The following is a 14,683-nucleotide window of genomic DNA, read 5'->3' on the forward strand; positions in this document are numbered from 1 at the left end:
CAAAAGGTTTTCCTTTTTGGGTCAAAACCCCCAAAATTTTGATTTAGAAATACTGCCAGTGTGTCTCATAAGAGCTGGGACAGCCATGATGCACTGTGGCATCTCAGCAAGAGGGGAGACTCTGGTGCATCATGGGAGATGTGGTCTGCCCAGGTAGCCCAGCCCATAGAAGCTAAGGAGGGCATGAGACACCTGAACTACAATGCCCATGAGGCACTATGGCAGCATTTCTAATTTGAAATATTCAGCATTGATCTGAAAGATTTTGGCTGAAAAATTTCAGGCTTTGATTTTTTTTGTCTAACAGTTGAAATTTTTCATGGAAAAAAACCCCCATTTTCTGACCAGCTCTAATGAATAACATTGTGCGCCATCTGAAAAGATTTAGTAATAGATTTCTCTATTTTGATACAGAAGGGCCTGTATAACATACTTTGTTACATGTGAAATAATAAACAGGAATCTGACTCATGTTTCAGGGGGCTGATATTCTTTTGTAACTCCTAGCCATTTTGTTTTTACCAAAACAAAACCTGGAAAGTTTCAGGGAAAAGATTTGTAACAAAAGCAACTCCCAACAGCATAAGAAAAATATCTTTGTTATTAAGAGTACATCATATAATCATTTTTATACGCATCTTAGTATTTCATATACTTATTATAAATAACATGAGCAGTGTAAAAAATGTATAACTGGAACAAAATTGTGAGTCCTGGCAAATTAAAAACAAATTCATGGACCCAATGCTCATCTGCCATGACATCAGTGGGGTTCTAATTTATAAACTATGAAATACAACCAGGAAGAGACTTGATTAGAGACTCTTTTACACTGTGATACAACAAGCTATTACTTGAACACTACTTCAACTTCTTTTTTCCCCCTGGTTTTCTGATTTACCATGACTACACTGGACATTTTCAGACCGTACTTTTTGCTCTACTATTCCAGCTTTACACGAATGGCTAATCTCATATTGACTTTGTACACTGTTGGGAGACTCAAAAATTTCTTCCAGCTTTGTTGATCTAATTTTGTTAAAAACTAATACCAACCCATTAACAATATGAATTCTGCCCATTACTACATATGTCTGAAAATGTTTCAATTAAATATTTATTTCCAATATTAATAAAATAATGAACTTTTCACCTTAGTATCCTTCTCTTTTAAACTTAGCACATTTTTAATTCATCAAAATAATATTTCTTTCTAATAAAATTATACATGGTATTTAGGAGATGAAACAAAAGTTGTCATGTGCATGAGACTAAGTAATGAAACTAGCCAGAAGGGTGACTGTTGCTGTATCCATATGTTGGGAACTTGGTTGTTTTTTTTTTGTTATTTTAAGAATTATAAAGGAGTAAGTAATTTACTTACTCGTCTTGAATCGATTTATCTTATCTGGATTTTTAGTGCTTCAGGTAGGTCACAGAAAATACCTAATACCTTACCTTTTTCTCTGAGGATTTGTGGGCGTGTGTATGTATATAAGTCTCTCTCTCAGAATCCTAAACTGAACAATTTCTGCTACAACTCCTTTATTGTGAAAACTATCATATGGTTAACTGAAAATATAAGAAGAAAAGTCCCTCCCAAAGATCTCTGCTCTGTAAGCACACCTAGGGCTAGATCATCCCAGAAGAGGTCACGCTGCCAGAGGAACTCCTGCTGCAACGTGAAAATGGCAGACCTTGCTCAATAGCACCATCCCCCAAGTCCCTGGGACCCAACCAAGGCCCTCTGTGGGGTTGTGAATCTGTGGTGGGGCGGGGCAGGGGGAGAAGGAAGCCCAAGGATGAGACCAGAAGTATTGCTCAGTTAAATCTCCTACCCCAGAGATCTACAGCGTGTTTGCTCAAGAAGTAACACCTTAGGCCACGTAACATTTTCCATGGTTACCCTCCTTTTAAGGATGCCACAAAGGGAGTGGCCAAAAAGGGAAGCCCATTCAGCATAGCTTCCCCAGAACTGGGCTGCCACAGATGAGGTGGACAGAAAGCTGGCTAGATTGTTGGGCTCAACGGGGAGTGATCAATGGCTCCATGTCTAGTTGGCAGCCAGTATCAAGCAGAGTTCCCTAAGGTCGGACCTGGAGCCGGTTTTATTCAACATCTTCATTAATGATCTGGATGATGGGATGAATTGCACCCTCAACAAATTTGCGGATGACACTATGCTATGGGGAGTGGTAGATATGCTGGAGGGTAGGGATAGGGTCCAGAGTGACCTAGCCAAATTGGAGGATTGGGCCAAAGGAAATCTGTTGAGGTTCAACAAGGACAAGTGCAGAGTCCTGCACTTAGGACAGAAAACTCCCATGCACCGCTACAGCCTGTGGACCGACTGGCTAAGGGGCAGTTCTGCAGAGAAGGACCTGGGGATTACAGTGGATGAGAAGCTGGATATGAGTCAACAGTGTGCCCTTGTTGCCAAGAAGGCTAACAGCATATTGGGTTGCATTAGTAGGAGCATTGCCAACAGATCGACGGAAGTGATTATTTCCCTCTATTCGGCACTGGTGAGGCCACATCTGGAGTATTGCATCCAGTTTTGGGCCCCCCACTACAGAAGGGATGTGGACAAATTGGAGAGAGTCCAGCGGAGGGCAACGAAAATGATTAGGGGGCTCGGGCACATGACTTATGAGGAGAGGCTGACGGCACTGGGCTTATATAGTCTGCAGAAGAGAAGAGTGAGGGGGGATTCGATAGCAACCTTCAACTACCTGAAGGGGGGTTCCAGAGAGGATGGAGCTGGGCCGTTCTCAGTGGTAGCAGATGACAGAACAAGAAGCAATGGTCTCAAGTTGCAGTGGGGGAGGTCTAGGTTGGAAATTATGAAAAACTATTTCACTACAAGGGTGGTGAAGCACTGGAATGGGTTACCTAGGGAACTGGTGGAATCTCCATCCTTAGAGGTTTTTAAGGCCTGGCTTGACAAAGCTCTGGCTGGGATAATTTAGTTGGGGTTGGTCCTGCTTTGAGAAGGGGGTTGGACTAGATGACCTCCTGAGGTCTCTTCCAACCCTATCTTCTGGGCTGGAGAGGCATGAGTGGGAGAGGCATGGATGGCCTTGGCCCCTGGAAGAGCCCTATACACAGGTTGTGGGGGCTCTTCCCCATGCCTGTTCCACTGGGGACAAGGGCCTGCAGAAAACCTTGTGCCCAACCAATTGGAGTGACATGATGGACATTCCACTAGGGGAACCTTACTAAGGCCCAGATTCAGGAAGGTACTTAAACATATGTCATAGATGTCAATGGGACTACTTGCACACTTAAAGTTAGGCATGTGTTTAAGCAACTTCCTGATTCAGGGTCAGAATTCTCCTCCCATGGGTATTGCTGCACACCAGGGCAATCTGTCCCTTTGGGTGTCCAGAAGCTTTAATTTGCTGTTTTCCTAGAACTGAAAAAACAAAGCCGAGAACTAAAACCAATGCCTTATTTTAGATCACATTTTCTGTGGTGGGAAAAAATCTTGATTGATTTCCAAAACATCCTGTTCAGTAGTTTATGTTCCAAAAAACCCTGCAGTTATTAATGCATGGAGAATATCAACCTGATCCAGCAGATTAAGTGCATGACATAATTGTATGTATGGGTATATATACAGTTTAAGATTGTGACTATAAATAGTTACCTCCATGAAATTAACTAAGGGTAGGTCTACACTACAGGGCTAAGTCAACCTAAGTTACACAACTCCAGCTACGTGAATATTGTCGTACTTTGGATCGACTTACTGCGGTGTTCACACCACACTGGGTCAATGGGAGAAACTCTCCCATTGACTTACCTTATGCTTCTCATTCCAGTGGAGTACAAGAGTCGACGGGAGAGCAACTGGTGGTTGATTTAGTGGGTTTTCACTAGACCCACTAAATCAACCCCTGGTGGATTGATTCACCACATGTCCATTCCTTGATAAGTGAACACAAGCCCTAAATGGGCCATATACAGCTCACCTAACACTAGTTTAGGTCTTCCATTATGATGACTCAAAGATTATTCCACTTCTGGACACACCTTCCTTCCCACAACCCCAACCCCCACTGCTTGGTTCTCAAAATATTTCAATCTGCAGCTCACAAAACTCTTCAGAGCATTGAAGGTCCATGAGCTACTGTAATTAGCCTAACCTTTACTGATTATGTAGTCAGTTCTTTTTAATTTGGGATATATACAAAAGATCAAGAAAACAGGAATGAAGAAAAAACATATTGCATATGATCTGCAGAAATATACCCATAGGAAGGAATTGAAAAGGTATCTGAGGATAGTTTGCAAAGAAATTTCGCAAATTTCAAGATTTCCTGAGATTCCCTGCTCCTTTGCTGACACACTGCAGGGCTAATATTAAGAGTTTGAACTACATGGTTAATATAGTAGGGGTATGTCTATACTGCAATTAGACACCTGTGACTGGCCTGTTACAGCTGACTCGGGCTAACTGTGGTGTAGACGTTCAGGCTCGGGGTTCAGCCTGAGCTCTGGGACTCTCCCACCAAGCAGGATCCTAGAGCCCAGGCACCAGCCTGAGCCTGAATATCTACACTGCAATTAAAAAGCCCCTTAGCCTGAGCCCTGCGAGCCCGAGTCAGCTGGCATGGACCAGCCAGGGCTTTTTAATTGCAGGGTAGCCAACATGGACAGTACTACTGGCATAGGAATTACAGTAATTGCCCTCTGGAAGGGAGACATGAAAGGAGACCCCCCTCCTCCCCCCAAAAAAGCCCCAACCAACCCACGCATCTTGGAAAGGTGCTGCTTATATATATATCACTGTCCATACTTTTATATCACTGTCCATACTTGCTCCAGGGAGAACATACAAGCCCTGGAGATGAAGTGGAGCAATGAGGGGTTTTCTTTTGCATTTGTCACAGGAAAGCTGTCTTAACACTACAAGTACTGTAGGAAGAGGAACCATGCAAATAAAATGCTTGTGCTTAATACACTGGAAAAACTGTGTAGACTATAATGGTGGCAAAGTGCCTGCCAGGTTCAGGAATCTTCCCGGAGAGGTAATATACGTTATAGATGACTAGGGGTACGCTAACTTGTCGATCCAACTTTTCAGTATGGAAAGGTGTGAGGAATGAGTTCCCTGTTAATTCTTCAATCCCGCTTTCACACAACGATTTTCTCTCTGGCCCCAGGGCAGTGACGTGACTTTCTCCAGAGTTCACCCATGCCATCCCAAGCACCAGCGACAGTGTTTGGTCATATGTACTCCTTTATTCACTGCTCTTCATTATATACTGAGTCAAAGATTCTTGTGACATATTACACTTAGAAGAACGTCAGTTACCTTCAACTCAGACAGCAGATGCTAGTGCTAGTCGGTAGAAACAACTTGGATGAAAATTCTTTTGCAAACATTCGGCCTCATTCTGATCTCATATACATCAGTGTATCACTGTTGAATTCAATGGGATGACTTTCACGGGTGTAAGTGAGATCAGAATCAGTTAGTGTACCCCAAGTCATCCACAATGTATATTGCCACTCCTTTCAGATAACTGAACCTGACAGTCATTTTGCCACCACCAAGGGTTGGTTGATTTTATCTGTGTGAATCAGCAAACTTGTCTCATTCACACCAGTTCTTCCTCTTAGTAAATTTCCTGCTCCCTTACCCACCCCCACATCACGTATAGACCATATTCTCTCATTGCACAGCCAGAAATCTATTGCTGACTAGATCTGACTGCCTACACTGGATGAGCAGTGGGGTATTTTTAAGGGACAAGCAGAAGTAGTTTTAGGACACACACATCCCCCAGCTTTACCTTAGCCCTCATTGTATGACACTTCGGACTGACACTTAGCCAACTAATTTCTATTACAATAATGTCTACATACACGAAGCACAAAAACTGACAAAGGCTGGAATGTATGTAACCACCACTAGTAGATGTCTCTGTAAATAGAGAAAGCTACAGTACATGGGGACTAAGAAAAGAGAAAACTGGAAAATTATCTATATATTTTACATCATCAGTGCATTTTTATATTATACAACTCTGAACATCTCTCTTTGCTATATATAACCAAACCTAGCTAATGATGGGCTGTTTTGTGCATCCTAGAGTCTTTGGGTGCAATCCTTTGCTTGTAGTCCTCTCCAGAGCCAAAGTCTACTGTGTCATGATAGTTTGTAAATTCCTGAGGTAATGGAAACTCCTCTGCTGATGAGTGAGTCCTGTGTCCAAACACTCGCTCCTGCAGCTCAGCAATGTCATTTCTGATGTCTGCCATCATCAGCAACAGAAAATCGAATGAGCCTGGTGGGCCCTGCAAACATGACGTGTGATCATTAATAATACCTGTTACTTAGGGCTTTGATATTTTCCAAGCACTGCCCAAATATTAACGTACTTATGCTCGGTGGAGTACTTTAACAAAACATTGCTTGGTGTTGGCTGCCTGAAATAAAACATCTCCCCTTCAATCAACCTGGAATAACTCAGAAAAGCAGCTTCAAATGGTAAATGTGTTTAGCAGACAGGGCTCCATCCTGCAAGATGCTGAACACTTCTGAGAGTAGCCAAATGCCTCCGAGCCCCTCTGGCATCAGCCCTCATCATTTCAGGAAAGTCCTCTGCACTGAGCAGGCACAGAGCATAGTTCAGAGGAGATTCTTTTCCTCATGCTCCTTCTATTTTAAAAAATAAATGACTTACTTTTTATGAATGGAAGATTTATAATAAAACACAATCAATAGGAGAAACTGAATTTTAAAATGAATCAGTTTCTCTACTGTGACCCAAATGCTGTTTATCAATTATTAAATACATTTCCATTTGTAAAAATGTTTTTCCATCTGGTTTTATCTCATTTGACAAAACCATAATGGTTTTTAAGTTCTCTTCACACGGATAAGTACACTGTGGCATCCTCAGATTGTGGACGCGCTGGTGGACCATCCATTTAAGAATCTGCCCTGTGGAAACAAGAGTCTGAAAGGATTTAACAGGCTGCAAATATTCATCTTTGTCCAGTGCTACGTCACACTCAAATCCCAGGTAAGTCCTATTTTGAGGATGTAAGTGGTGACTAAGGGCCAGATTTTTAAAAGGTATTTAGGTAGCTAAAAATGCAGATAGGTGCCTAGTGAGATTTTCAAACTCACGCCAGTGCCTAACTCCATTGGGAGTGCTTGGTCTGCTGCAGAGGACTGAATTTCACCCTGACTGAATAAGTATATGAGAACAAATACTCTGCATTGCATCTCTCTCTCTTCTTCTTTTAATCTTTATTTGTTAATTGCACCAAACCCCAATTAATCCCTTCTTATTGGATGGTGTTCCTTTTAAGCAAAATGTTTGCTAATCCTGTTCCAATCAGGCACCTGTTACTGCCGTTTACTATTATTAAGCTAACTAGTTCTGTGGGAGATGTCCCAGGATAGTGCCTTCTAACAATGTACAGTACACCATAATGGCATTGTGATGCAATGTATCCACTGAAGAGAGAACAGGGTACATAGACAAGTGTTACGCTTGATGAAATCTTTAGGTACAAAATCCTGATACAGTAACAGAGACATAGAGGGATTGCTTTCACTATAGGTATCCGACTGTGACATTGTTACTAGATCATGTCCTTTCTCTACTGTGGGAATCCTAGGTGGCTGGCAGTGATACTTACAGGTGGCCCTTTTGGTCCTGGTGCTCCTCTCTCCCCCTGTAATAAATACCATTTTAATTAGCTGTGATTAAAGCAAGCAGAAAATGACATAGCTTTGCCTCAACTGAGGCACTCATTCATCCCTGTGGATCAAGAATCCCTTGGTAACTGTAGGCTTCATCCAATAAGGTGACGTAAAATAAGAGGAACAGGTAGGACAGCTTCCATCTAGCCTACACACTGAGGATTGAATCAGGGACCTCCAGAACTTCAAGCAAAAGCTCCTAGAAGCTTGGCCTAAAGAGCCAATCCTCCCTAGTTCAGTCTGCAATAGACTCATATCCCAGGCACACTGCGGACCTGCCACATGCTCTGACCAGTGGGTTACACAGGTGCTACAGGCTAGTAGGCCAGCTAGAACATTTGCCCAGCATATGCCATGAGGGAACTAGCAGCTGGCTGTGAGAGCTAGGGGTTGCATGGAAACCTCAGACATATTTCTTTGTCAGAGACTGGTCTTCAAGGCTGTCTCAAGTGTCACTTCTATGTACAACTCTGAAGCACGTTTAAATGTCCATTACTCCTGGCCGGCAGTTGGAGTAATTGAAATTCCTACAAGTGGCTGCTATGCACCCACTTTGAAGTCACTGGATTTAAGAACCGATACCCTGGCTACATGCTCACCCACTTTCCCCCAATTCAATGGGGCTTGTTTACTGTAGGTGTAGAGGGTTTCACATATTCCTCCTCACTAGGCAGAAGCACAAGCACAGAGCAATTACTCACATTATTGCTTGCGTCTCCATGCTTTCCACAACCACACTCAGCAACCTGTAAACTTACACCCCTATTAAATACCCCTGAAGACAAAATTGCAAATCTTGGCTGCCACAAGGAACTACAGGAGCAATCAATTTCTGAAAGGATTGTAGAAAACAAGATTTACAAAATGGCACCAGTAGCTTTCCAATAGCCTGAAGTTATTTTAAAAATAATATATAGTAATTGTCAGTCAAAATTGGTGCTGGTTCTTAAGGATTTTTATGATTTATAGAGTTCATCATGAAAAACTACAACCAAGGAAAGAGTACTGACCACAGAGGAAGTCACATTTCACTAGAGGAGAAAGACTTTACTCACTTATTATAGCACCGTAATCATTATTTGATTGAAGAGCTGATGTTTTGGGTCACCAGCCACATGTAAAACTAAGTGTTTGCAACCATTTGTTATACATGTAAGATAAAAGTTTTCCAAATACAATTTGGTTTTTTTCTGAAGGTATTCAGATTAACAAGAAATGACAGATTTGCACAATCTCTTAAAATAGAAAATCAAGACAAAAAAAAAAAAACAACCAAAAAAGAAACCCCAGGAAAAAAAGAGATCAGAAGGACATAGGCCCCGATACTCAAAGGTATTAGGTAACTAATTCCCATGGAAATTAATGGAAGTTAGGCCCCTAAATACCTTTGTGTACCTGGGCCATAGTCACCAAGAGAAAAGAGTGAGGAATTTGAAGACTTGGATCAGTCAGATGGAAGCGGCAGAAATTGCATCAGGGTGAAGACGGAGATCAGAAATCAGTATGAAGAACTCAATGCATTTCATGCATGCAACAACAGAAGTGAGAGAGACATGAGCACTTGCAACAGGGATTTTAGGAAGAGAAGTTTCATATCATAGAAGTAATTAGAGCATCTAAAGATAAATTGGTTGATTACTTCCAAAATGGCTGTGATTATCTTTTCTAAAATACATTTTTATTTATGGCCCAGAGACAGATATCTCCACACACAATATGTATACATTTAATAAGATGGCCGTCCCATTATAAAAAACAATTACATGTAGGAGCACTTATGTTCCAGCTGTTAAAAATAAAATTACCCACACAAATACTTTTTTTTAAGCTCCATCTTTCCTTGAACACACAATTTGTAAGCATGTTGCTAGAAAGTTTATGTAAAAAGTCAATAGGCCTTTGGCTGCTAAGTGTCTAAGTCACATTTGAAAATAGGACTTAGGCTTCAAGTCACTTAAGTGCTTTTGAAAATGTTACCTTCAGCAACGTAATTATCCTATAAAAAATCCTCCAGCAACCAGTGGGGGTTTTCATTGCAAAACAATTGCAGGAAAATACCCTTCATGGATAAAACAAAGCAGTGGTTTTACCTTGTGAATCAGGTTTCATTTTGACCCGATACCCGATGAAGGACTTGATTCTAATATTCTGCTATGGTCATACAATCATAGAAAAGTAGGGCTGGAAGCGACCTCAAGAGTTCATCTAGTTCATCCCCTTGCACTGAGGCAGGATCAAGTATACCTAGACCATCCCTGACAGGTGTTTGTCCAACCTGTTCTTAAAAACGTCCAATGACAGGGATTACACAACCTCCCTTGGTCGCTTATTCCTGATCTTAACTATTCTTAGTTAGAAAGTTTTCCTAATATCTAACCTAAATCTCTTTTGCTGAAAATTAAGCCCATTACTTCTTGTCCTGCTCTCAGTGAACATAGAGGACAATTGATCACTGTCCTCTTTAAAGAAGGATATAGAGAAGGAAAGGGCAGATGCTCAGCATAGAAGAGGGGACAAGCATTTTCAAGAGCCAGGGAACATAAATGAAAGCACAAAACAGAGAGTAGGATGAGGACACAAAGGGATTTGTAGGTGGGGAAGATTCAGCAGTGCATAGGGAGTAAGAGAGAGACTCTGAGGATATGGGTGCAAATGCGTGGATGGTCTTGAAAGTGAGGGTAAGGAGCATGTACTTGATGTGGAAACAGAGAAAGACGTGGAAGGTCTTTGAAGCGGGGGGTGGAACATGATCAAATCAGTGGGAGAGGAAAATGATCTTAGTATTTGGAATAAACTGATCTGCAATAGCAATCAGTGAGATTGATGATAGCGATTGGGGGATGTATGCATACGGGAAAAGATTAATCCTTCTGGCCTCACCTTGGTACCATCTCTCCCTGGTGCCCCCGGCGGACCCTGCAAGACAAAGGAATGGTTTTCACAAGAATGGAAAGGCTTGTGTATGCATGTGGATGGTGGGGGGACACACTGCATGTTCTTGATAGGAAAGTAAAATACTGACCACTGAGCCCCGTCTGCCCTGCTTAATATGTGATATATCAGGCGATGGTCCAATGGGTCCCATTGATCCTCTAGGACCTGGTTGGCCTGGAGGTCCAGGTGAGCCAGGAAATCCTGGACTTCCTTTTGGTCCCGGGGCCCCTATAAATTAAAAGTGATCCAGTGAAGGTTAATACCCAGTTAGAGACTTTCCATTAGTGTATCAATGTAAGCAGCAAAGTATACAATTTCCCTAATGGATTCCCTTTTCCTTTCTCTCTTTTCTTTAGGATAGTACTTCACTGATGAGCTGCAGTAATTCCACAAAACCAAAACACAGCAATAAGGCAGTCAGGAACAATTCCATTATTCAGAGCAACAGCACCTTTCTTCACTTTCATCCCAGCATCACAAAGTGCTTCACAAACATTAATTAAGGAAACCTCATGAACAGAACCAGACTACAACTGCTATCAGACAGGTGGTCAGGGATATGAAGAGTGGGAAATGAAGAGAAAAGCAGAAATGTCTCAATACTAACACAACAAAGAGCAAATGGGCAAGTTAAACTAAAGAAAAACCTTTTGTAAAAAAGGAAGCATCAGCAAACTTGCAGCAATGGTGGATTTAAGGCTCTACAGAGGAGAGGCACAGAAACAATCAGGACTTTCAAGTTTAGCCCACTTTTATTGGTGATGTGTTGCATCTTTCTTCTACCTGATACATGAGCAGAAACGTGTACTGTTCTTCTATTCCACTTCTTATACTCATCAGCTACAAGGTGACTGTTGACTCAGTACAAAATATACTTTTAAGAGGCGAAGCAAGACAAATGGTTTATATATAGGTCAATAGAAACATTGCCTTTCTTTGCCTCTCAGAAGTAGGCATCATGTTGGAAACAAACAATGTTCTCATAATAAGCAACACTAATGTGATATCTGGCTGAACTGCTTTATAACCAGCAGATGATGCATTCCTCTTCACAGTGCATGAACATGAAGGGCACAAGAAATGAAAGTCAAACACTGAGGTGGAAAACAGAACTAAAAATGTTTATGACTAGGGTTTGCAAAGGAACCAGACACCCAATTCCCACTGACTTAGCGTGTCATTCCATTTGAAAATCCCAGCCTACTTGTTCACTAATCACATAGGAAATAGATTAGCATAGGTAGTTTTCAACTAGAAAAAGATAATTCTACAGTACCTTGGACAGCGCAGGTCATTGAGAAACTAGATGGAAGAAGTGTAGAGACTACAGTCAAGCCTTGTTCAGAATGATTTCAAGAAGATAATAAACAGTACATTGCAGTCAGAGTCTTAGCCAGAAGAAGTGTCTAAAACAATATTGTCTTTGCACTGATGACATACCGTAGACTGAAGACACTCTCCTCCAAGAAAATAAAGCAAAGATTTCTTCTACTCAGAGACTAACTTTCGAGACTAATAAATTTATTTGAGCATAAGCTTTCGTCTCTAAGGTGTCACAAGTACTCCTTTTCTTTTTGCGGCTACAGACTAACATGGCTGCTACTCTGAAACCTGTCAGAGACTAAAGGAGACTGTAATGATAGGAATCAATTAAGTAGATAAGAAATCAAGCCAACTAAGGAATACAGCTAGAACTCTGCAAAACTTCCTAATGAAACCCAGAACCAGGTAAAACTCTCTTGGGTTTGTTACTAATCCAAAATTAGACCTAAGTTAACTGAAGTTAGTGAACCTTTTAGCATATTTGACCTTAGCTTCAAGGTAGCAAGGCTGAATTATAATCTTATAAACTCTGTGATTTCTCATGGTTTCAACCCCATGAGACAAAATGCAAAGTGTGTCAGTGGAGTTTTGTTTTTGTTTTTCAATGCATTTGAATCCAGAAATCAGCACTAAAGCAATGAATGAATTCATGCAAAAATATCATGGGAAAAAGGTTTGTTTGAACCCTTGCAAATTAAAAGCACATTTCCTATTGCGTTAATGAGAATGGGCTAAAGTAACAGGCATTTCTGAAATGAGGTGAGGACAGTTTCAGGCTGAGTTACAAAAATAAAAAATGGTGACTGAAATATACAAGATACCCCAGGAAGAGATGGGGAAAAAAATCTATAGGACGTGTATGTGAGGAAATGTTTGATGAAGAGAAAATGGGAAAGATATCGAAGGCACTGTCAGATTGTGATGTGGTGGACTGGCAGATAAAATCAATTTTAAAAGAAAAATGTTGCACACTTAGAATCATATTAAATGAAACGCTTTTTGTTCATATCACTATTTTATATTTGATTTCTCCTGGTTTGCATCTTACCTGGAGGGCCTTGGTGTCCTGGTTGCCCAGGGGGGCCTGGTATATAGGCATTAGATGCAAGCACCTTTTCACCAGTGATTTGTTTGCTAAGGTCCGCAGCGTTGTTTGGTAGCAAAGCAACCTGAGGGGGAAAAAAGAGAAAGGGTTGTAGATCCACTCTAGTTCCCCAGTTTCAATGACAAGCCTTGTTAAATTTCTCTGGAAACAAAGTGAGTGAAACTTTAAAGGTCTTGATGCAGATGAGGTATTTACTACTAATATTCTCACTATTATTTATATTATGGCAGTTCCCAAAGGCCCTGTCAGGTTTGGGGTTCCCTTGTCCTCGTTGCTGTACAGGCACAAACCAAGACATATTTCTCTGCTTCAAGGTGCTTACAATACAATGCCCCAATCCTGCAATACTAGACTGCATAAGGGCAGACTGTTGTACTAGGGTGCAGCCCCCCTGATGACTATGGGGCTCTGGATGGGCACAACTGCCTGCTCACGTCTTGTTCATTGGAGGATCAGGGCATATTTTAAGACAACAGCCAACAAGTGAGTGCAGCAAACGATACAGAAGAGCAGAAGGAAGGGGGCACAAGGGGAAGAAAGAGGACTACAGCAATAAGATCTCATGGCTACACAGCCTGGCAATGTGCGTCACTTGATGGCCCCAAATCACTGAAACTTAAAAAAAGTTAATAATTCAAAATATTCCCTATCAAACCATAACCCTGTTGTTGTGACCCCTTTATGTTTGCACGGCACACCCTAGCCCCAAAGAAGTGATCCATTGGCGCATGGTTGATTATTTCTGTATTAATAATTAATTAATTAATTAATGTGTTTGTTTCCCCCCTCTGCATAGACTCCCCCCATCTGCCCCTTTACTCAGCACCATTAGTTCATTTAAATATACCTGAACTGCCCCCGCAGCTCCTTCAGATGGTTTGCCTCGCCCTATACAACCCCCACCCCCTACCCCCTCCTGTCCCACATGGGACTGTGAGGTCACTATGGCCCCTTGTTTCCCCACGCTCTGCTGCTGTCTGGGGATGGTGGCAGATAGCTGCAGCTGCCAGGGTGCAGAAAGTCCACTGATCAGCTCAGCGTGTTCTCTGATATCATGGCAGTCTGGGGCTATGGAGATGCCAGTGGGACCTGCCCATCATCTAACTCCCCTTCCCTTTCCTATACCTGTCACAACCCAGGGTGCATCTCCACTGCAGCTGGCAACACGCTTCCCAGCGCCAGTAGACAGACACACGCTAGTTCTGCTTGAGCTAGTGTACTAAAAATAGCAGTGAAGCTGGAGGTAGCGCAGGAAGGACAGCTTGGAGTACAAGCCCACCCAGGCCCCCTGGGTACGTACTCAGCCAGCTAGTCTAAGCCTCCACCCACGCTATCCCCTGGCTATACTGCTACTTTCAGCACATTCACTTGAACAGAGCTAGCATGTGTTTTTCTACTCGCATTGGGAAGTGTCCTCCCAGACACACCACAAGAGTCAGTCTCCTAGTCCCACAAAACAGCTCATAGAGCTCAGAATGGCAGATCACATCAGGGCTCCAGAGACTGTACAAGGGTTGTCACATAGTGCTGCTGGAAGAGAGCAGGAGGCTGCTGGAACTGTGTTGCCCCTAGGGGCTGGTTCATTGAGTGGCCAG

The 14,683-nt window shown here is 42.1% G+C and overlaps 1 protein-coding gene across 7 annotated transcripts in view; it reads right to left on the bottom strand.

Annotated features, from left to right (window-relative positions):
* Nucleotides 1–14,683, bottom strand: part of CCBE1 (collagen and calcium binding EGF domains 1) — a 224,348-nt gene that overhangs the window by 37,036 nt on the left and 172,629 nt on the right. For 6 of the 7 annotated variants that reach the window (XR_007356900.2, XR_012668379.1, XR_007356898.2 and 3 more), the window contains exons 7-10: nt 13,032–13,152; nt 10,749–10,888; nt 10,607–10,642; nt 7,663–7,698 (exon numbers count right to left, since the gene is read on the bottom strand). Coding sequence is in view for 3 of the 7 variants with exons in the window: in XM_048851673.2 (XP_048707630.2) it covers nt 7,663–7,698; nt 10,607–10,642; nt 10,749–10,888; nt 13,032–13,152 (333 nt within the window). In the remaining 4 variants the exon portion in view is untranslated. Of the gene's footprint in view, nt 1–583; nt 6,307–7,662; nt 7,699–10,606; nt 10,643–10,748; nt 10,889–13,031; nt 13,153–14,683 lie in introns of those variants that run through there. The other variant, XM_048851671.2, reaches the window with a different exon arrangement.

Source organism: Caretta caretta, chromosome 5 (assembly GCF_965140235.1).
Source record: "Caretta caretta isolate rCarCar2 chromosome 5, rCarCar1.hap1, whole genome shotgun sequence".
NCBI classification, from domain to species: domain Eukaryota; kingdom Metazoa; phylum Chordata; order Testudines; family Cheloniidae; genus Caretta; species Caretta caretta.